We start from the raw sequence: 23,523 nt of genomic DNA on the forward strand, positions 1-23,523 counted from the left end.
TTTCACTTTATACTTCTTTTTAGATCTTGCGGACCAGCGCTCTCTCGTCCTGTCGGGTCTAACTGAATGAACTGAGCTTGACCTTGGCATGGTGATGCATTCCAGAGTAATTGACAGGTTATAGAGTATATAACAGGTCCTCCTATGGGGCTTCCGCATCCCAGTTTTAGTTGAAGCTTCCTTTATTAATTTTCACAGTGACACTGTTCTTTTAAAATATTTCTGAAATACATACTTTCGGAACTCCTGGGTGGTATGAGATTTGGCAGACGGATGCGCTTCCTGGGCTTACCAGATGGAGAGGTGCCAGCCCAGAAGTCAACTGTTTTTTTCCCCCATCAAATCACTCTTCTAATTTTTCAAAGGTTCCCCCCAAAAATAACTTTCTCTAAACTTGCTATCTTTGATAATGTTTGAGTAAGAAGCGCTTCTGAAAGAATACAGATAATATAGTACTTCTACATAAAGTAGTTAAATTGTAACAGTCTCTTCATCAAGAGCTCATGTACAGAACCAAAAATGCACCAAGAAGAATTGAGCAATTATTTATGGTAACAAAGAGTTATTAGTTAAAGAAGTAGGTGCACCATTTGACAGGGACAGGTTGCCTTTCTTAGCTGTCGGGGTGTAGCCAGCGAGCTAAGCCAAAGCGTGGATGAAAGCAACCGGAGTTTAGTGCCAAGACAGGTGTAGTGAACCCGAGTGAGCCAGGGTGGGAGAAAACGGCGCTGCCTTCGACAACTTTAGAACTTCATCTCCATTAGGTTTGAGAGGAACTTTATGGAACAGTCTGGAAAGTGCATGTCAAGCAGAAACAGCAACGTAAGAAAAAAGCTCCTGAAAGAGTGATACCACCGCTGAGAACCAGCAACCGAGGCTGAGTCCAGTCCGTCACTAACAGCCTCACTCGGCTTCCCTGCACCCCCCCCCCCCCCCCCAGAATCGGGAGTGAGAGGCTCCTCAACCCGCCCAGGGCGACCGCACTACTGTGGGGACTGGGTATCTACGCAAACACAGTGATTTTTTAACATTAGAAAGTGTTGTGTTACTGATGTTTCCAATTGTTGCCGCATACCCGGATAAGAAATATGATAATATTTGCTCTCAGAATGGAGCAGAAGCCATATACTACTGGCTGTTTCTTCCTATAAAGTGTGGATTTTATGAAAGACCAGATACCATACTTTTCAAAGGCTCTGATTAGATAAGGCTCAAACATTTGCCCATGAAGTTGAACCAAGAGGGCATACAGTTTCACAGGAAACTCAAGGTATTTTTAAGGGTTTTTCAGAGTCTTAACGGAGCTGGCGCCTCAGGCCCAGTGGAGACAGACGGGCAGGGCAGGTAGACAGGGAACGTCTGGCCACAGGCCAGGGAACAGACCCGCGGGTGTGCAGAGGCAGCCAGGCTGACCGCCCTGGGGTAAGAGACAGGTTCTGGCCAGTCTCACTGGGATTACAGAGTCAGAGCTGAGGAAATGCGCACACTCCCCGCGGTGCTGAGTTCAGAGACTGGGCTCCCCTTGTAGAAGCGGCATGGCCCCCACGAGGCCCCTCGGTCCACATTCAGACCAGTGGAAGCACCGCCGGCTCACTATGGGACCGAGCCTGGAAGAAGAGTGAGGGCAGCTGGCGAAGCCGCCTGGGTGTGAGCCCTCCCCGGGGTGTCTCTGTCCTGCATGTTTCCATCAGTTCAAGTTCAAGGTATGGGTTCAGCTGGGTGGTGGGAGCTTTAAATGGCCAGAGCTGAGTTGAAAGTCATCCTGCGTGGAGAACATCCCAGAGCATTAGGGGAAGAGGCTGCCTTGAAGAATCTCAACCTGTGTGGACCAGAAAAGCGACCGAGGCACCAACTGGAAATCAGATCGACCTCAGCGGCCACCATGAAAAGGCATTTGCTGTGGCATTGCCTGGCCCCTGTTTCCCGGGGCAGGAGGGGGTTATATGTGTGAATGTGTGTGTGTTTTCGTGGGAAGTAAATGCAAAGCTATTGCACACATGGAAATTCTCAGGGTCCTCTGAGAACAACACTGACCTTAGCCTTGATCGCATTTCATTACGATGAAATATTATTTCAATTAAAACATTTCCACTCCTCAGAAGTACACTGCAGCGAGAACTGAGATTTACAATTGCGTACCATGAGACCAGGAAGCTGTAGGAGATCAAAGGTTCACATGTGACCCATAAGCTCATCACATACAATTTTTGCCAAATGATGCTATTAATCTCATACATTTCCATACCGACATTTGCCATACAGTGACCTCAGAAATTCTGATGTCAGCTTTGTGAGTGTCTCTTCTGTGCTGTTCATAATTGTAGACAGAAAATGTGTCATAAAAGCCAAACTATTGAATTTATTTTTTGTTGTAGTGCTCGTACATCGGTTAACATCTTCTTCCAAAAACCCATGGCCTTGGGTGGGCCTGTGGGGAGGCAGGGGCTGCTGCAGCCAATTCCTGTGGCTGTGGCTGAGCCTGGGGCTACGCTCACTCAGAAACACACGGGTCTGAACTGCACCACACAACATCGTGGGTGTAAAGCAAACGCCGTCTCGCCTTGCAGGTTGTTCTCCAGCCTCAGTATCATCACAGAGCTCACGCACCCGGCCAACATGCGCTTCATGCAGTTCCGAGCCAAAGACTGCTACTCCCTCGCCCTCTCAAAACTGGAAAAGGTAGGACGCATCTCCCTGGGTGTGAAAAAACAGCTCTGGGACTTTGTGTAGAAAGAAATGCCATGAGATAGCAAAACTAAAAATGCTGCTTTGAATTCCTATCGGGGCTAAACTCTTCATGTGCAGATTTTTTTAATGTGAATGAATGGATTTAAACTATTTTTTTATCATGAGTGAATATGTGGGAGAGATCTTGTCCCTTGGTTGGTCATCTTGTGTCACTGACACTTCTGGTAGCAAAACTAAGCAGAGCGAAAAATGCGACAAGGAATCATAGATCAGAGACGAGGATGACAATAATAGACAAAGCAGACATTTCTGTCTCATTTCTCTCTCCGCTTACTTCGTTTCCCAAACTTCCCTGGTTTGGATGCACTTTATAAAGTGGCTTTTTATTTATGCTCACAGCACAGCTGGCTGGAAGACTGCTTCCTTTACAATTGCTTTTGAACTTCACCCCGCTTCCCCAGTGCTGATGATGACCCGACTGTAGCAATCACGTGGTAATTAGGCACTGATGGAAGAAGTGGGGTAACAAGAATGTGAGATGAGCAGAGTGGTGTCATCAGAAAAAGGGATTCGGTCTTTGTCCCCAGCTCCCGGCACAGAGCTACAAAAGCCCTCGGAACTTCCTGAGTGATAGGAGGGCCTTTCGTTATTCAGGCCTTTCAATCATAACTGATTGGATGCTAACAAGGCAAGTTGTGGAGGGGCCCGTAGGTAGTTCAGAGATAAGGCTGGTTGCCGGGGGAAAAAACCCCGCTTGATTAGAAGATTGAAACTTTCAGCCCCTCATCACATCCCAGCTCCAAGGACGAGCTTAATCACATGGCTAATGGTCTCATTAATTACGCCTCCATAACGAAACTTCGATGAAAGCTCTGCAAAACAAGACTGCAGATGGCCCTTCTTGGTGGACATACTGACAGGAGAGGGGGATGTCAGAGGGACATTCCTGTGCCTGGGGACTCTCCGGACCTGCCTTTCATTGGCTGTCCCTGTGCATTTTTTACAAAAAGATGGTGGTCCTGAGGTGTAACATGTTCACCGGATCTGTGAGCATCCCAGCAATTGCTGAACCTGGCAGGGCTGTGGGGAGCCCTGGGTTTGTAGCTGCGTGGATGGAAGTGCCGTTGGCTTGGAGAAGCACTGGAGATGAGAGCAGTGGCCACGTCTGGGTAGTTAGTGTCGGCACTGACCCGAATTGCGGAGACCCAGTCAATGTCAGAGAACTGATGTCAGAAAGCAAGTAGTCATGTCTGTAAACCATAGTGAACCACAGAGCAAAAGAAAAAACAAGACAAAACAAATGGAGATAGCTTCCAGGAGAAATAGGCAAGAATATCAAAGCTGTTTTTAAATCTATTTGCTAGGCAAAATTTTACACATTCTCAATTAAAATTCAAGCCAAATGAATATTTACTGGGCACTATGAGCCAAATACCTTGTGACAAGCTCGGAACTACACCAACGAGATGCACAGCATTTACAGTTTCACGGGAGACAGATACGTAAGAAGAAACTAAAGCATATTGTCTCACTTTGTTTTTCCCCTTTAAAGGGCCAGACTACTGTTTATTCATAATCTAAGGACGGGAATGGCTGAGTAGGAGTTTGGCGCTATCTCCCCACACACTGGATTTGATTCCTTAGGAAAATTTCTTGCCTTGTTTTTAAGAAAACACTTATGTTTTTTCACATTGGTCCAGAAAGAATTTGAAGCGAATACTGATTAGTTTCTATTTGTTTTAAGTGTAGGAAAACCTCCCCTGATCGACTCTAGAGGAGTGACAGAATGTAATGTATACGGACAACTAGTTTAAGTGCAAATGTATCTTTTAGAAATAGAATATCATGACTTTACACAGCAGGTTCAAGTTGCCATTGACCACATGTCTGTGTCCCCTTTGAATTCATCTGTTGAAACTTGACCCCTCATGTGGGGCTTCAGGTTAGTGAACTGGCCATCGGGGTGGACCTCCTGGTGAATGGGATGGATTAGTGAGTTTTTTAACAGGTACCCTGGCAGCTTCCTCACCCCCTGCCCTGGCAGGCATGTGAGGCCACAGGGGGAGAGAAGGTGGCTATCCATCCATTCTTGTGGCATCTTTGTTGGTCTTTGGTATCAAGGGGATGATGTTGTGATAAAGTGAGTTTGGAAGGGGTCTCACCTCATCAACATGCTGGAAGATATGAGAGGAGGGTTAACTTGACGGGAAAACATGAATGCAAGCTGCTCACCATGTGTCTCTGTCAAATTTCTGCACAGAAAGAACGAGAGCGGGGCTCTAACTTGGCCTTCATGTTCCGACTGCCTTTCGCCGCCGGGCGGGTGTTTAGCATCAGCATGCTGGACACACTCCTTTACCAGGTGTGCACCCTTTCTCCTTTCCTCTCTAAAACGTTTGTTTTCTATTTCCCTCAGGCTTTATTAAATAAATAGGCGACGCAGTGTTTCTCGTCGGAGCGGTTCACTTAAAACTGGCTCTGAAAGTGATTCAATATTTTATTTCATGTATTTAATGATATAAAATGTGATGAAACATTTTATAAGAAAATCTTATATTTTTAAAAAGAAACTAGGAAATAATTTATCGCCGTTTTTCAGCACCGAGGTCCTACAATGTTTTATTGTGACATTTTAATGCATGTAGTATGTTGCTATCTTCACATTACCGGGCTAAAAAAAGCTAAGAAAACTCACTACATTTAAACAACAGCCTAATTATAATATGCCTTTTATTTAAATAAGATAAGTTAGTTCCAGTAAACCGATAAACCAAGGATATTTTAAATATCTGCTAACTATTGCCTACCTTGGACAAATATAAGAAAGATTTTAGAAGCGAGAACCATTCCGATTATTCTGGAGGGCCAAAGCTAACCTTAGCATTTTATTGTAGCTAAGAAGTTCACAGAGATGCTATTTTACTCAAATCTATTTTAATCTTTTTTCTAACTCCCCCAGAAACTGAGCAGCAGTAATATTTCAAATCCTCTGATTGAAGAAATCAGACAATTTCTATCTCCATTATGAGAAAAAAAGATATTCCTAGGGTGTGAAATGACTGGATGGCTTGAATCTCAAGTTCAACATTGAAACATTTCATTGCACTTATTTACTGTTTGATGACATAGTCTGTGTGCCCTCTCGTGCACTGTTGGCCGGAATAAACTAAGGCAAAGATAGTTGAAGGCTTTCTACTGGCTAATGATGCCCCTGAGGGCTCCTATTCCAATGTCACATGTCTCGAATCATCAGCTTATGCCCACCGAGAGCAGGGACAGCCAAGAGCAGAGAACAAACACCGCCTGTGTGCCCAGAAGTTTCCAGACACACTGTGTGGACCCTGCAGGTGGCTGGCTTCCCCCTCCCCCAAAGTTACCCCACACATACTCTGACCATGGACAGCGGGTGAGAGGGGAGGACTGTTTGAAGAGCAATGTCGAGACAGACTAGTTTTTATCAGCTAAATATGGGCTGTCTCTCTGCGCCAGAGGTTTTCAGATCTTTCAGCCTTGGTAGCTCGTGTTGAAATAAAATCTTCTTGAGGACAGTCTAACATATAAGCTAAAGTAGTAACTGCCTACTGATCTCCTGACATCACAGGAGATATTTTCACAGTCTGTTTTTCAGACAGGTAAAGAGTACCCACTCATGGGTTAAAGGAAGATGTTAGAAACCATGTACAAAATTCCTAAATTTACATCATCGGCATTCTTGTATTCATGTCCCAGCCACAAGGAGACTGGCGTACCTCGAAACCTCAAGGCCACTTCTTCGGCCTGAACAAAGAGAATGGCCATGGTTTCTTCTGTTCAGCTCTAGCTGGAGGGGTGCAGTCTTGGGACGCTGGCTCTCGGTGAAATACATGAGTGATCAAGAACCAGTTTGGTAGATTTATTTAAAAGGCCTTATAACTTGTTGAAAGTCTTTGCTATGTAAAATAACTAGATTATTTTTTAAGGAAGGGGAAGGGAGGGCAAGAAACATTAATGTAAGAAAGAAATGTTAATCATTTGCCTCTCATATGCACCCCAACCCCTGACTGAACCTGCAGCCCAGGCACATGACCTGGCCAGGAATCAAACCCTGGAATTGAACCTGTGACCTTTTGCTTTGTAGGAAGACACCCAGATCCAATGCACACTGGTCAGGACACAGTTATTACTGAAATTTGTCACATTTTAGCACTCGATGACCAAGTCAAGGTTATCATTTGATACAGTTTATTAAACAGTTGTTGCATGTTATGCTGCAATGTCATCATTGCTTGGAAGTTTTTCCTTCCACCCACAGCTAATAATAAACTAAAAATATCAGAAGCATCATTAATATTCTAACTACTGAGCAGTATTCTAGCAACATACCAAAATATATCCTACATGTTTGCACATAAAGAATCTGATGGTATAAAATGCTAAAATATTTATTAATATTTAGTTATCAAAAATATTAGAAATTTATTGTAGTAGCACTGAGCTGAATCCAAAAAACTTGTAATATTTTATTGCAAATTTTAGTTTTTTCAAGTTTTTATATATTCCCTATTTTGTACCAACTCATTTTTCATTATTAAAATCTAAAACTTTTAATTGTGTCTAACAGCATGCATGAAATTTTATGACAAGACAGTCTAGAAAATACTTCTAAATACTTCCACATTTCCTTATGGTCCGCTTAACTGTACATGTGTATTTAGGACATGCACAAGATTGATTTTTATTTCCTGTTTTGTCCAGGCTTAATGATATGTTACGAGAAACACCTTTTAGCAGTAATATGAGGCTCACACATGTGGCTATTCTACACCTTTGACAATTTTGTTTCTGTTGCAGTCATTTGTGAAAGATTATATGATTTCTATCACCAGACTTCTGCTGGGATTGGACACTATCCCAGGATCGGGGTTCCTTTGTTCTGTAAGTTAATAATCTTTGGAATAAAAGATTATTCTGATAAATGCTCTGAAATCCATCTCTAATGGATGTAGGCTTTCTCTTCTATGTCATTTCCCCCCTAATATGTACATAAAGCACAGTATCATCGTGCTTTTAATTTCTTAGAAAATGTGCAAGGGAAAACATTAAATTAGCAATCACGATAAGTAGCCATTCTGTACCGAATTCAGAACAGGTTTTTTTTTTTTCTAGCTTTTTTGAGACAGACTGTGTCTGACCTAAGATATCCTACTGTAGACATAAAGGCATACACGGTTCAGCTGATTTGTAGTTGTTTTATAAAAGGGTATACTACACCCAAGAGTGTTCATGAAGTGCCTTGCCGACAAGTCCAAGTTGGGACCATCCAAGAGGGACGAGTTAGGTGTGCCTCCTGTCTGTGCGCCTCGTGCCCATTCTGCTAACACCTTCTCCAACATGAGTGTTGTTTTTACTCTGAGGGGCAATTCTCTTTGGTACCAGAGCATCCTTTGTACTTGAAGATTTTTAGTCTGTCCTCCAGACTCCGGTAGCAATCTCTAGTTATTACAACATTTAAAAAGTCTGCACAGGTCTTCGGACAACTCCCAGTCACTCGGCAGTGACCACTGTGTCCCGACACTGAACTAATCCAAGTCATACTGCCAGCAGTTAAGCAGGTGGTTCCTTAGGTTAGGGAGACCCAAAGGCTGAGATGGTGTGTGTTTAATGAGTTTACCAACTGGCCAGGCACTTAGCAAATGGCACGTCCAGCTTTTGAAATACCAGCAGTTTCTACCTTTAAGAAATGAAAAATAACCGCTAGGGTTTTTATTTCTTAAGAGGCAGATATGTCACCAGTCCCTGTGTGTTCCAGATAAAAATCACGGAGGACGACCTGTGGATCAGAACGTACGCCCGGCTCTACCAGAAGCTGTGCTCTTCCAGTGGGGACGTGCCCATCGGCATCTACAGGACCGAGTCGCAGAAACTGGCTACATCTGAGGTTTGGAACGACACAGTGTTCAGTGTTTGCATTTAACCTGCTGGGAGGCAGCCATCCCCAGTCTCAGCCATCGGTTTCTGACAAATGTCGTAGACACAAAAAGAATGCTGTCGGAGCAGATGGAGGGAGTTTTTACGTGCAAAATTTCCTCAACTGTTTGTTTAGTAAACCATGCCAGTGCTCCTCAAAACATGGTTGGCCGAGGGCCTCTTCTAGGCTTCGTGAGTTTGAGGCTCCAAGGGTCTTGTGTAGGTCTAGGATTTTTCATTTTCAGGAGATGATTGGGGAGCAAATTAACTGTGAGTGAACTTCCGATGTGTAAGAAAAGTTCTCCGGCTTTCTAAGAGAGTCCCTCAGTCCACTGTTAGCCTTTAGAAGGAAGCAAAACCAAGCCAAGTTGGTGAGCAATGAATGGAACAAACGTTTTTCAAAGTTTTGGTTGAAGACCACCCTGAGGCCAAGGTAAAACTCTAGTGGCAGTGCCAGCCCTTCCCGGAGGGACGTTCCATAATTTTGAAAGCAAACTAGAGAGAGACCAGTGATGTAGGTAGATTCGCTGATGTTGCGTGCAGACTCAAACTTATCCGTATTTTGATTTGGGCACATTATGTGGTTCTAAATAGTTTATAGTTAGTAAAGCATCACGTTTCAAACTAGACTCTTTAATAGGATAAAAATTCTGAATAAATGCACTACCCTATCTATATCTGTAAAATTAATATAAATGATGGTCCACATTAACATATTTTTCTTCTTGAGATACCTCAAAATTACTTGAAAATTTAGTTAACCATTCCTTTCTTCTTTGGTCTTACACAAAATTATCTCAGCTACAAGGCTCTACTCAGTTATACGCATTTTAATAGTCCATGAAATTGCTAAGCCCACTTGTGATAAAATTGATGAATCCTTGTACAGACAGGAACTTTCTAGGAAGCATAGAAGTAGGGGAGCTTTTCATTTTCTTGTTAAAATCAAGAGTTGGACATTGAAATGGGCGGTATGGAAGCCAGTGGAAATAGTGCTGTTTTCCTGGGGTGCAATTGGGTGTCTTCCTGTAGCTGCAGGATCCTGTTCATACTTCTTTATGGACACCTGCTGCAGAACCTGAGTACGTCCCTCACTGGCTATGGTCCCTGTGGTTCACGCCCCCAAAAAGCAACACCCAATCAGAGAAAACCAGGAATGAGTGACAGCAGACACACAGCAGGCAGTTAAATATGTGAGCACATGTGGTCAGATGTGCCTCAAATTTTAAGAATATTGGACCTCCAAAATTATTATCTGGTTAAAGTTGATGACAAGGGTCTTTTAAACCTAGGCAATTAATCATTTCATATTTGAACCTGGTGAAGTACCGAGAAGATTTCCATACTGCGGAGTATTGTTAGGTTCAGACCTTATATACAGGCTTTGTGAATTTGAACAGAGTGAATGCTGCCTTTGGTCAAGTGCATATTTATGTCGGTTGTTTTGTTTTATGAAGGGACTTTGTCTTATGTTGTTTAGGAGATAGAAAGAGAAAGGATGATTGAGCTTTTTGGTTGCTCTTGACTAGCATTTAACTTTACACAGTTCTTTCCATCGCAAATAAAGATCACCTCCGAAAAATGTTTATAAATTTCCGTATAAAAAACACTTATTGTTGGCAAGATAAAAGGAAACTGGGTTAAATAAACATACCATCTCCTCTCTTCCTGTATTGAACTCATCTTTTGGCACATATCTTTTTATTTAAATTTTATATTCTGCCTATTATAAAAATGAGAACATTTAAATAATTGAAAGTAGGACCATCAAGCATTCAGGGAAATATATGGGGGCAGAGAAGTTCATGTTGCTCTACATCTAAAATGAACTGGCTGCCACAGGTGAGCTGGAACTCCACTTTTATTTCCCTGGGAAGTAAAGCAAAAATAGAACAGTTGCATTAAATAATAGTTGTTGTCTCATGACATAAAAGATACAAGTTCATCTTGAGAAAGAGTTGTTTTCTGGGTCACTATGGAAACAATGAGTATATTATGTGTTTCCTCATTTATGAGATTTATAAGCCATGAGGTGCAGGTTTACCCTCAACTGGGGTTTTCCAGGATGCAAAAGAATCATTAGAATAAACATCCCTTCAGTCAAACTTCTATGTAAATGAAAAGGGCACTAATTAAATACTAATTCAGGAACGACATTGGATTTTTTTAATGGAAACTAGATACATGTATAAGGACAAAGGAGTCTCCAGGTTGGTAGTGAGGGGTCATCCAGGATAAAGAGCAACCTGGAGCAGATCAAAGGCTTCGGAGACATTGGTGCAGGAAGATGACATCTGTCATCTCCATGTGCGGACAAAGATGAGACCATTGCCAAAGAGTCAGGGTGAACTATTGATAAATACATACCTAGATAATCAATTGGTAAAACAGTTATGAGTCAAGGAACACAATTCCACCACCAAAACAAAAATTACATAGGATTGAATGGCCCCCATGCTTCCCGTGTAGTTCATCTGTAAATTACAGTCAGCGACAGCAGGCTCTGAATTCTGATCTAACCAAAATTACAATGAACAATTTTGGTATACAGAGCAATGAAAAAGGTAGTGGGATAGGTGGAAAAGATGAATGATTTCTCTTCTTCCAGAATAAGAAGAGAAAATAAATAATAACTACCAACATATTATACAGAGTCAGAGTGATAAAAAACAACTGTCCAACTAAAAAGGCAAACATAGATGTATCCCATGAGAGGAAAATAAAGGAGATTATTGGGGGAATTTCTAGAAAAATAGCATTCTCTGACTATTTAAACAATATCCATGACTAATAAAAATAACAGCTAAGATTCATGCCCATAAATAAGTCATATTAGACCCAATCGTTGGTTGTTTCTGCAGTTTATTCCTTTAAGTGTTCAATTCTATCTTATTCTGTGAAGAATGTTCTATCAAATGCCAACATTTTATATACGCTGATTATAGAGATGGTAGGCCTTTCTTCCTTGTTATTTCACAGTTAAAAAAATACATTTCAAAGGCAGATGCAGGTTTTCATGTTATATCATTTCTAGTTTGTCTCCCATATCTTCCAATATTCTCTGTAGAAAAAAATTTTTGTAAACTACATCACTGCTTTGTCTGTGGGAGTAGAAAGCACACTGAATAGTATAGCAGACATCTTTGAGGAGACAAATGATGACAAAGGATATTCATCATTAAAGTCAAACAATGTATAGAAGACCTGGAACATGATCTCTGACTTTCTGGTGGGCTACGTATGGGTGGAGGGAGGAGGAAGGGTGAAGTGGGGGTGCAACGGTGACTGGAAAGTCAGGCTGGGGAACTGGGGGGCTCCTCTGCCCCTTTTCTCCATGCCAGGGGACTGCCAACATCCACGGGTCTATTTTTTTATGAACATCATTCTTTTCTGGCTCTTCCATCCAATACAGGATGGAGAAGGACTCGTTTTCCTCTTGGCAACAGATAGAATAGTATTTCTGTTCACAACCCTTTATCCACAATTCTGAAATCCAAAAAGCTCACCAAACTCATTTGGTAGCCAAACCTCACCTGAACTGTCCTGAGGTTATGATGTTCCTCGTTCCAGTGACTATTCACACTTTTCATAGAAGAAATAATCATTTTTATTATAAAACGCTACCCTAAACCCATTAAGGGTACAATTGACCATAAAGTATATAACATAGTATTATCTTTCCAACATCTGAAACATTATGAATTACTTAATGTACTTGTTTCTATCAGGGTTTTTTTTGGGGGGGAGAAAATATAGAACTGTATTTTCCCTCAGTTTTCCAGTGTACTGAAAATTGCATTTGCTCAAAGTGTAATATAACCAGTGAAAATATACTACAAATTAAAAAGAGATTATTTAAAGCATATTAAAGTACCGACCTTTGCACAATGCACACAATAACTTTGTGGCCTACTTTAGTCTGATTGTTGGTCACTTTCAGAAGCAATAAGTCTTGTAACTTTAAAAAAGTGTTTATAATGGAGTAATCATTGATGGCCCCACCTACCAATTATTGCACCTTTACTATTAAACTGGAATGTGGAACTTTATTACATTTTATTAATATTTTAATTAAAGTTTACCTTTTATAAAATCAAATTATTAAGACTATTTTAACAAGGATTGAAATTGAATTATTTTGAAAGTCTCGCTGCCAATTTTCTGCTATCATTCACTCCAATGACATTTATTCTATTGGGCTATGTGTTAGGAATCCTGAGATGAAGCTTTAAGGAGCCTATAATCAAATGTCTATTATGCATTTTCAATGCTTGTAACAATAGTTAGAATGCTAGACAATGAGTTATACTTCAGTTACATTCTCTCTCCTAACACATAACTGAAAACTTCACTGCTACCCAATGAAATGTCTTAAAACTGAAGAATCAGTAGCATAATTTTATAACCCTAAACAATTAGGGTTGTCTGATAACTGAGCAGATAAATTATCAGACTGTGTGGCCAATGTGAAAACTTAGAGTAGTGTTTGTGAGCTTCGTTAAATTTATACAGGAGGGAAAGACAGTCTTATTATAAGAACTAAACATAAAAATTTTAAAACTTTATAGAACCATCTTAAGATCTACATTTTAAAATAGTACAGATATTAATACCATAATGATTATTAAATATCAATAATTATATCAAACATTTTCTTGTGAATATAGTAGTTTCATAAACTCTTACCAATTGTCTTATTTTATTCTATTAGCACCAGTTGTTCTTTCTATCAAATCTTAGAAAGACAATTTTTAGCAGAAAAAAAAAGAAACCCATAAATCAAAGCCAAAAGAAAACAAACAAATCTGACAAGCACACCTTTCTGGCAAAGTTTAAATGTTATTAATTTTATAATTTCACTCCAAAGCCCTATGATTCATAATCAAACACATAGATCACAAAGTATGTGGCCATTTGTCAGATGTCCTCACTGCTGTTTTGTGTATATGTTGTTGAGCCGTTGTCTAAACTACATTTTGTTATGTTTCTTTTTCCCCTCTCTGTGTCAGTCTCGAGAAATAGCCTCACAAGTAAGTATTTTGTTTTCCTCCCTTTGATCAAAGAGTCTGACGTGGGAATTCAGAGCTGTTAGGGGAAAAGAATGGTAAAGACTGAATTCAATATTTCCCATTACAAAATAAGGCATTCATTAAGCCAAAATATTATAAATGCTCTATTTTCCAGGAAGTGTACTTATATGTCCTTAGTAAATTACAGACTGATTTCACCTGTTTGTCTTCAGATGATGTGTGCACACGAATTCAGTCACGTGTCTTCCTGCATGGTGTCACGACCAGCTACTGTTCCTAAGTGCGGTGTTCACCTTCAGTGTCACCAGAAAGCTCACATGGAAATTTCATGCCTGCCATTGGATTTCATTACCCCTCAGTTAATTTGATTTTTCCGAATTCCTTTCCTTTCATAACACAGGCAGATTAATGACCATCTTCCTGACTTTACTCATACGATGAAACATCTGTATGGATGTTTGATGCCTAACAGATATCGAGTCCAATTGTTTGTTGCTGAGTTGTAAGGTAGGGCAGAGTCCTCTCCTACCCGTGGTTTTGTGTTTGATGTTTATAATTACCTGCAGTAAAACCACGGTCCAAAAACATGAAAGAAAAAGTCCAGAAATAAACAATTCATGAGTTTTAAAATGTGCGCCATTCTGCGTGGCATGGTGCAGGCTCAGGTGGTCCCACAGTGGCCGGCCTGGGACATCGGTCCCCCTTTATCTGCTGTGTCCTCTCTGTTTACAGAGTGTGGGCAGATAATCTGAGACGAAGAGACCACACCCACATCACTTTAACTACAGCATATTGTTAAAATTGTTCTATTTTATTATTAGTTGTTGGTAATCTCTTACTGTGTGTGATTTATAGGTTGAACTTAATCATAGGTAAGTATGTATAGAAAAAATATTATATGTAAGGTTCAATCCTATCTGTGGTTTCGGGCATCCACCGGGGCTCCAAGTTTATCTCCCCGGTGGATAAGGAGAGATTAGTCTAAGTCCCAGACATTTTTTATTGATACTCTTTCTGGCCTTGTTCCTGGTACAAGTCATTTATTCAATCATTTTGCCTGACCCAGTGAGGACGGGACTTGGAACCCGGTGGTCGGAGTTTCAGTGGTGAACCGAACTCCTTTTATTAGCTGTGTAAACTTGGGCTTTTCTCAGTATGTAGTGGCTTGAGGATTAAGTGGGGAGCACATTGCTGTCAGTTCAGGAGTTAGAGAAAGGAGGAATGGGCTACGTGGATTTTTAGAGCAAGTGTAATTGTGTGCCAAGCGGAGAGAATAACATAGATCTTCCTTCACTGTGATTCAGCGGGCACCATTTGTGAGGGCGTGGCGCTGCTTCAGGAACTGTCGGTACACTTAAATTTATCAGTAAAATATAGGGAGCATTCCTGGGATTTGAGTAAATGCCTTGTGATCTTACTCAAATATAGATACACTTACCAACCTCAAGTGTGTTCTAATGCACACACACACACACACACACACACACTTGGGAGTGTGAGCTCATTTGTAATTTTCTTTCACCTTCATAAAAAATTTCTACTTAATTTTATCATTCTTATACATAATATTTTCTAGCTCTATTGAATCTTACCTTACTTCTGACCCTGTGAAGGCATTTCTTACTTGCATGAGTTACTGGTTTTAATTTACTAAGAGTCTTGCCGGCACAGTGATGAGCAAGAAGCCATTTAAAGGAAAGCACTCCACGTGATTTCATTCAACGCCCCGGTCTTGGCTTTCTGTCTCCTCCCCTTCCTGAACTGCCGGAGGTCCGGCTTCACTGTGTTCCTAATTAAGCCTCTGTCGCAGGGGTGTACGGGGTGGCCGCTGGAGTCTGTGTGTTCGGGAATGGAGAGGAAATTGTAAGGTTGATCCAGGTCGTCTTCCCAGGGGCGGGGAGTTCTCTGAGCGAAGGTCTGCTTGGATCAGTAGCACTGTTTTGTGTAAAGTCTTTACGTATGAATATGAATATTCATATTTACCAAGTCATATATCGTTGTATCTGCCATCTGTCTTAGAAGTTTTCTTCCTAGTGGCTCACGTGTCCCCAAGTGGCATACACGTTAGGGCCGTGGTACTCAGGAGTGAAACAGAAGGGTGCGTGTGTGGGTGTGTGTGGATGTGGAAAGTTCGGGCGTGGCAAACTGCGGCTGTGCTCCCCTTTGTGGTGTCTGCGCATGTCCAGGCCTTATCCTCGGGTCCATCCGAGGCTGGAGGTGAGAGGAACGCAGACCCCCATACTGGCCCCGGGCGGCATAGGGTGTATACAGGCGCACACACGTGCATACAGACGTGTGTTTGAAATCTGCTTCTAGGTGATATATTCCTGGAGTTCTGGAGAATGATAAGTGAAAATTGCGCTATGAAGGTACCAGAACTGGCCTGGAGACTGTGACTTCACTAGTGCAAACTGTTTGAATACCTTTCTGCATGTTTAACCTTTTAACCTGGCTGCTTGTGCACTGGTCTTCTGTTTAATCATTTTTTATTTTTTTTGTAAGTCAGTTTGGGAGTTTACAGCTATTCAGGTGCACGAGAATATTCTTCACACACACACACACACACACACACACACACACACACACACAATACTTATATATAGTACATATTGTGAAAATCTAAACACAATTGGGGGTGTGTATCTCCAAAGGATATTTTATGTGCAAAGAAAACTTGTGCTTATATGTTGTTATTTGTGGCCATAAAACACATTATGTTACCACTGTTTAGTTTCTTACAAACCAGAAACTAAGGAAGCCGAGCTCAGCCTGGGTTTGGGCCGGACCTTGCTGATCTGACCCCTCGCCACAGGCCCACTTGTTGTCACTAACAACTCAGAATGTCTTCGTTCATCAGCCAGGCAGCACCGCTTCAGCCCCTTATGAGGACTCCACCTATTCTGAAGGGAGTGATGAATCCTGATTACCAACACTCACTTTCAAGCTACTGGATGAATCAATTTATTTTAAGATACCACTCTGTTCCCCAGGTTGCTCAGTAGCCTAAGACATGAATGAAAATCTGAAGGAACACGAATGAACCCCTGTGTGAGCACATGTGTGTGGTGCAGAAAAGAACCTTTCGTATATTTTGTGAACCTGACACGTTCTGCATTTCTGAAAATAATGCTAGCAAATAAAGCTGGTTGAGGCATAGGAAACACTATCTCCTTTATGAAGTTTTGAATTTTTTTGTTGTTGGGAAGAAATATTTTGAGCCTTTTTTCAACCATATTAAATGCGATAGATATTTGGAAAAATCCTGTAACCTTTACAAATGATGTTTTAAATCTACATGAAAGTTGTAGCCACAGATAATTTTCATTTTCTTATTCGACTGTATCAATGTGTTCCCAGAGCATTTCCTATAACATCTGTCTCAGTCTGTTCAGGCTGCTGTAACAAGAATCTGCAGGCTGGGTAGCCCACAAACAAATACGTTGTTCAGTGTTCTGGAGGCGAGATGTGTGACCTCGGGGTGCAGCACTGGCAGGTAGGGCCCCCTTTTGGTCACAGACTTCTTGGAGCCTCACATGACCAAAGAGGTTAGGGAGCTCTCTGAGGCCTGCCTCTCTTATAAGGGCACCGACCCCCCTAGGGGCATCACTGGCCTTGACCTAACCATCTTCCAAAGACCCGCCCTCCCAACACATCATCTTTGGGGGGTTAGTACTTCAACGTATCAATTTTGAAGGGACTGAGGTCAGATCACAGCCATGTGCAAGTATCTTCTTTCATTCTCATGAACATTAGCATGAAATCTTGATTTTTCAGTGAATAATGACATCAGGCTTTTGGTAATAACAGGACAAAAAAGAGGTCAAACCAGAGTCCTCTCATTATTCAGAGGAAGAGCAAAGAAGAGTTCATAGAAGTGGTACGAGACAGTAAGTCTCCATTTGCCCTTAAATCCACCTTCTCTTCACACTCCCCGAGCTTTCACCAAGGAGGACGCGCCTCCAAGGGTTTCTTTATAGCACCTTGATCTCCGGTGAGACAGAGTCACTGATAGAGAAAACTGCACCAAAAATATGTCTTCCCTGTCTGTTTCATACCCAGCTTTTACCTTTTTAACTCCTCATTATTTCTTTTCTCCCTCTTACATTTTTTTCTTTTTAAATTTATTTAATTATTGTTCGAGTAAAGTTTTCTGTCTTTTACTCTTATCCCAGCCCACCCCACCCCCAGTGCTCCTCATCTCCCTCCCATCCCCCCCGCCCCAGCCTTAGTTTTTGTCCACGTGTCCTTTATACTTGTTCCCATGACTCCTTCCCCTTTCCCCCTGAAATTCCCTCCCCTCTCCCCTCTGATCCCTGTCAGCCTGTTCTATATTTCAGTGTCTTTGGTCATATTTTGCTTGCTTGTTTGTTTTGTTGTTTAGGTTCCTGTTAAAGGTGAGATCATATGGTATTTGTCTTTCACTTGCCTGGCTTATTTCACTCAGCATAATGCTTTCTAGTTCCATCTATGCTGTTGCAAAGGGTAGGAGCTCCTTTCTCTCTGCTGCATAGAATTCCATTGTGTAAATGAACCATAGTTTTTTGATCCATTCAGTTACTGATGGGCATCTAGGTTGCTTCCAACTCTTGGCTATTGTAAATTGTGCTGCTGTGAACATTGGTGTGCATAGGTTATTTTGGATTGGTGTTTCAACAGTATGGAAATTTCTAAGAAAACTAAAAATGAACATGCCTTTTGGCCCAACAATTCCACTGTTAGGAGTATATCCTTTTACATTTTTTTTTAACGTACAAGATAATGAGCCATACTATTAGCTAGTACGTATTGAGCATTTGCAGAATGGGCTTTATTGGATGCAGGTGACATGGATGATGTCTTACATGTCCTCAGCAACACACTGTGTGCAAAACATATATATATTAGAGTTACCCTTATCTCAGATAAGGACATGGTGACACGCTTAGCGATTTCAACGCCATGGCCAGGAATGCGGAGCAAACCCGGGTCTGCCTCTCGGACCCCAGACTCTTTCGGGAGCCATGTTCGAGTCAGGCCTCCACATACAGGGAAAGTCCTGCAATAGAGGCACTTTTGTGGGTCCCCACACGACACTGTTTCCACCAGAAGATGATGGCATGTTCTCAACACAATAGAGCTACGACCAGATGCTGACGTGACAGCAGAAAAGTGTATTTCTAAGTGGACCCTATAAAAAGGCAAGCACACGCATACACAGACATCGAGTACCAGAAACAGAATGCGTATCACTGATGTGACTGGTATTGTAGGTAATTGTTCCTGCTGCGTTATATGGCTGCTGTTATTATATAAGGAAGTGGACAGTGGGCAAATGTTTTCTTTATACGTTATTGTGCTCTATGAATTTCTGTGAGGTCCCAGATGGGCCTTATTTTCATTTTACGTAGAGGTTAACCACTTTTGGTATAGGAGCAGCTGGGGAATATATGCAATACCATTCAAATTTGTGAAACATAGTACGTCAAAATTCCCTGTGAATTTCACGATGTCATATTGGAAGGACGGGAGAAAGGTTTGCAGATTTCACACACGTAAAGCACAGTGTGTGTGTTGTTGGTTTAGATTTCTTACACTGAACCTCCAAGTCCTTCTAACACATTTTTTTTCTGTCGTTAAAGCGAAGTATACAAATGGATGTCATTAATTTTATTGAATTATTGACAAAAAAGGCCTGGCAATTTCTATGGGTTTTATGTATAAATCGTCATGTCCCCTACCTTGGGGCACTCAAAGCAACGATACATGGTGTGCTCTGGACGGTTCAGCTAATATATACGTATATATTTGCTTATATAATATAAATTGGGTTCATATTATGGATGTGTACTTGACATGACTGGGGGAAAAGTGCTCACGAAGACAAATAGTGTTTCATTCCCGACTTGGAAGAGAAGCAAATCTCCCCCTGTAATTATTAGTTTATGGTTTCCTGACTTGAATTTTAGGAGACATTCTACAAGCGTAGTATGTTTCGTATCTGGTATGGTAAGATTACTATTTCCACATCTTTGTAGGCCATCAAGCTGTTACAGAGATTTATGAGGAGAAGGATCACATCGAATAAATTTAAGATTGTGATGAAGAAAACTCTGCAAGCCAAGTGTCTAGCTATGAATGAATTAATATGTTTTCAGTTTTGCTGCAAAGCACAGATACACTAAAACCGCTGAACAGAGACTGACATTCCCTACTGATGGCAGATACTACTCAGGGGTTTATGCGTTTCACTTCCACGGCAGAGGATTATCAGTATATTGCCCAGTAGGTGAGACTGGAGGAAGTTAAAGATTTACAGTGGTACCCACTGTTGCTAAACCATGGTATTAAAAATTTTAGTACTGCCAACTTAAATTCCGATAGCTAAAAATAAGGTTGCTGAAAATGTTAATGAAATGTTCCCTTATTGTGAAGATAGGAAGGTTAAAGAACTTATTTCTGATATCACTCTGAAACAGTGCTGTTTTGAAACAGAAGGGTAGACAAATATATGGGTATATTTTTATCGAATGGGAGTGTGAGATGATTTCACAGCCTGTCCCTGGGTATTGCCTGTAAGGCGCTGACTGAGCCTCCATCATTTATATTCACTTTTTAAAGGATTTTATTGGATCGCCTCCTGACCTTACTTAAATTGGTCATTTGAATTCTCTTACTCTGAAAGCCAGCAACTCGTGCATGTGACAGCAGAAGCTAACGCTCCCTGGAAGGGAAGAGCAGACCCCGTGCATGCTGCTGCAAGTCTGTTCCAAGTCAGGAAGCTATTCGTTGGCATGCGCGTGTTTTTAGAAAGGAAGACTTTCTGCTTTGACGGGGTTGCATTTCATAGGGCTTCCTGGTATGAAAAGCAACCATTTTAAAACAAGAAGTGTTTGGTTATTAAGGGCCTATAATCAAACAAGAGCTTCTTGAAAATCAGACTGAGGAGTGAAAGAATCAAAATTGACTTTATGGGTTTGTTCATTGCACGTCCCTTTCTATGGAGAAGGGCCTGGTTTAAGTTTTATTTGTGATTCCAGAAGACGTTTGTGAAATATTTAGAATTTATTTTCACTTAGAATACTCTGAATAGTTCCTGAGACATATTTTAATCGAAAAACATTTGATGTGGTGAATAATTAATGCATGAATTAAAAAGTGCTTTTTGTTTTCTTCTGGGTCATAGGAGGGAATAAAAACCCTCACATTTTAAAAATTATATTGCAATGCCAGTTTTAGAAAGAGCAATAACTTAAAACACTTAAAATGTTATTAATTCCAAAAATAAAAGTATTACAATATTTCTTTAAATTTCATGTGAGATACATGCAGTAGGTTTAAAAAAGTTCATTCTGTGGATGTGATTTGAATAAAATGATAAAAATAGCTATTTTTTTTTGTTCGTGGCTTCAAACAACTCTATGTTAATAGTAATTTGAGAAAATAAATCTGACGCGTAAAAGTTAACACTGTTCATAAAAACTTATGTTGCAAGATGCAAAGATATTTTATCTTGTTGATACATAATTCCAAGAGAACATTTTTCTAGTAGCATCTTTAGTGATGGGAAATTCATACCAATGATAACGATTTTGCTCTTTCCGTGAGAGCCCTCATGAGCTAAGTAAGTAATTCCACCAAGTCATTAGCCAGAATATTCATAGAACCCAGGCTGAAATGAGTCCTACCCTCTCTAACCACCCATGTGCATTTCCTTTCAAGTCTCAAATATCAATCAGTGTGGAGGAATGGGAAGACACCAAAGACTGCAAGGAGCAAGGCCTTCCCCGAGGCAACCGCCGCAACTCCACCTGCAGCGACCAGGCGGACCACCCCTTGCTGAGGAGAAAGAGCATGCAGTGGGCCCGAAGACTGAGCCGAAAAGGTCCAAAACACTCTGGTAAAACAGCTGAGAAAATAACCCAGCAGCGACTGAACCTCTACAGGAGGTCAGAGAGACAAGAGCTTGCTGAACTTGTGAAAAGTAGAATGAGACACTTGGGTCTTTCTACAGTGGGCTATGGTATGCGTTCTCCAAGTCTTGTATGATGTGGGCTTGTGGTTTCGGGCCCTTAGTCGTTGTAGAGCCAGCTCTCATTTAGCAGGTGGAGGATCGCATTTTTGGTCCATGGGTCGACTGGAGGGGAATGAGGACGTGCATTGAATCTCTTACAGACTATTATGAGGATGATGATAATAACATTAAAGTGCTCAAAGTTTTCAGTATGTGCTTAGTTCTCTAGGCACTGGGATGGATACCTTATGTGAATTATCTTCTCTTTAATTTTCACAAAACTCTCCCATTTTATACATAAGGAAACTAAGTCAAGTGACTTACTACTTAGCTTGTTAATAGCATGGCACAGGTTTCTGTCCAGTCTTTCTGGCTCCAATGTCCGTCTTATCCACACACACACCCACACACATCCGATTCTCAGGCCTGGAATGAAATAAATTTGAGGCTTTGGCAAGTAATGGATTGTACGAGCCACAGAAACCAAATGTTCCTACAAAATTTGTTTAGGTTCTTGTTATTCGGAAACAAAATCTTCAAAAGCTTTCTTTTAAGCTCAAATGGGGCTTGATCTGTCTGAAAAACTATTAGCCCCTATGTTGATCTGTGACTGCACTATAGACCACTTGACACAGCTTAAATAATGCAAGGGTAATTTTAAAATAGATCACTTACTACGGTATCAATTTTATTAAAAAAGAAATTGAGTCCGCTCAGAAGAAACTCAAACGATAAGGGTTTTGTTTTGTTATGTGTGTGCCACAGGAAAGCCAAGAAGGTATGATACAGTCAGCGTCAGGCAGGCCAAGGATAAAAGAAAATGTGTTCCGTATTTTCCCTATCTCATCTTTTTTTATCAAAGTCTCAACCTGAAACACTGTACATAGGGAAAGATTTTAATAATTGAATTAGAGTTTAGAAGAAATTCTCTGTGTTTCTTTGAAGCAGAAGAAAAGGAAACACATTTATTGACTTCCTACTCTTTGCCAGGAACTATGTTAGGTGATTTTTGTACATTTTCTTTTTACTCCTTGTCGCCCTCATGCAATAAATGCCTCATTTTACCCTTCAAGAAGTTGAAGCTCAGAGGTTAAAGACCTCAACGAAGGACATACACTCAAAATGTCTCAGAGTCAGGGTTCCATAATTCATAATTATATTGTACTTACTTAAATGTAGTACCCACTCATCCATGCTCCATCATTTTAATATCATCAAACAAGGTTTTACATTAAAAAAACAAGTCAAAGCAATCAGTTTGACTTAAAAATATGAATTGCTCTTAGCCAATTTATGAAGTATGATAGTATTTCTCAGAACTATTGTCCTATATTTATGTGTACTTTTGTTAGTTATTATCCTGCTACTTTTTGTTCTTTTGAAAAGTTCTGGTTAATGATTGCTCTTCTGGGTCTGTCTGTGTGTCACGAACATTAGAGCCCCAGCCTGTCCTGTTAGCTGTGAGCAGGTCACAGCAGGGCTCCATGAGACACAAAAACGCATGAGCCCATGAACTGGCTGCGGTATGACTGTCAGGGAACTCCTTACGTTTTTGCTCATCAAACTTCTATTTAGTATCTTGCATTGAGTTATTCTCTATAGTTTTTGAAAATATCAGTAGTTAATTTAATTCTCACAATTACTACTCTTACAGAAGGAAGGAAGGAAGGAAGGAAGAAAGGAAGGAAGGAAGGAAGGAAGGAAGGAAGGAAGGAAGGAAGGAAGGAAGGAAGGAAGGAAGGGAGGGAGGGAGGAAGGATACTGTCCACCCTTTTCCTCTCTGTCTTCTGGCTTTCTTTTTCTGTTCATTCTATCAACCTGTCCATCCACAGATCCATCAGTTCATTCTAAAGCCATGCACTGTGCATG

The 23,523-nt window shown here is 40.9% G+C and overlaps 1 protein-coding gene across 8 annotated transcripts in view; it reads left to right on the forward strand.

The window, feature by feature from the left end:
* The window catches only part of KCNT2 (potassium sodium-activated channel subfamily T member 2), a 197,967-nt gene that overhangs the window by 161,970 nt on the left and 12,474 nt on the right, over positions 1 to 23,523 (forward strand). For 5 of the 8 annotated variants that reach the window (XM_053667314.1, XM_053667320.1, XM_053667317.1 and 2 more), the window contains 6 exons: positions 2,568 to 2,679; positions 4,949 to 5,050; positions 7,519 to 7,602; positions 8,477 to 8,605; positions 13,644 to 13,664; positions 21,363 to 21,663. In XM_053667314.1, coding sequence (XP_053523289.1) covers positions 2,568 to 2,679; positions 4,949 to 5,050; positions 7,519 to 7,602; positions 8,477 to 8,605; positions 13,644 to 13,664; positions 21,363 to 21,663 — 749 coding nt within the window. The remainder of the gene's footprint in view (positions 1 to 2,567; positions 2,680 to 4,948; positions 5,051 to 7,518; positions 7,603 to 8,476; positions 8,606 to 13,643; positions 13,665 to 21,362; positions 21,664 to 23,523) is intronic. The other 3 variants (XM_053667318.1, XM_053667319.1, XM_037142907.2) reach the window with 3 other exon arrangements.

Source organism: Artibeus jamaicensis, unplaced genomic scaffold, assembly GCF_021234435.1.
Source record: "Artibeus jamaicensis isolate MK-2021 breed Jamaican fruit bat unplaced genomic scaffold, CSHL_Jam_final contig_467, whole genome shotgun sequence".
Classification (NCBI taxonomy): domain Eukaryota; kingdom Metazoa; phylum Chordata; class Mammalia; order Chiroptera; family Phyllostomidae; genus Artibeus; species Artibeus jamaicensis.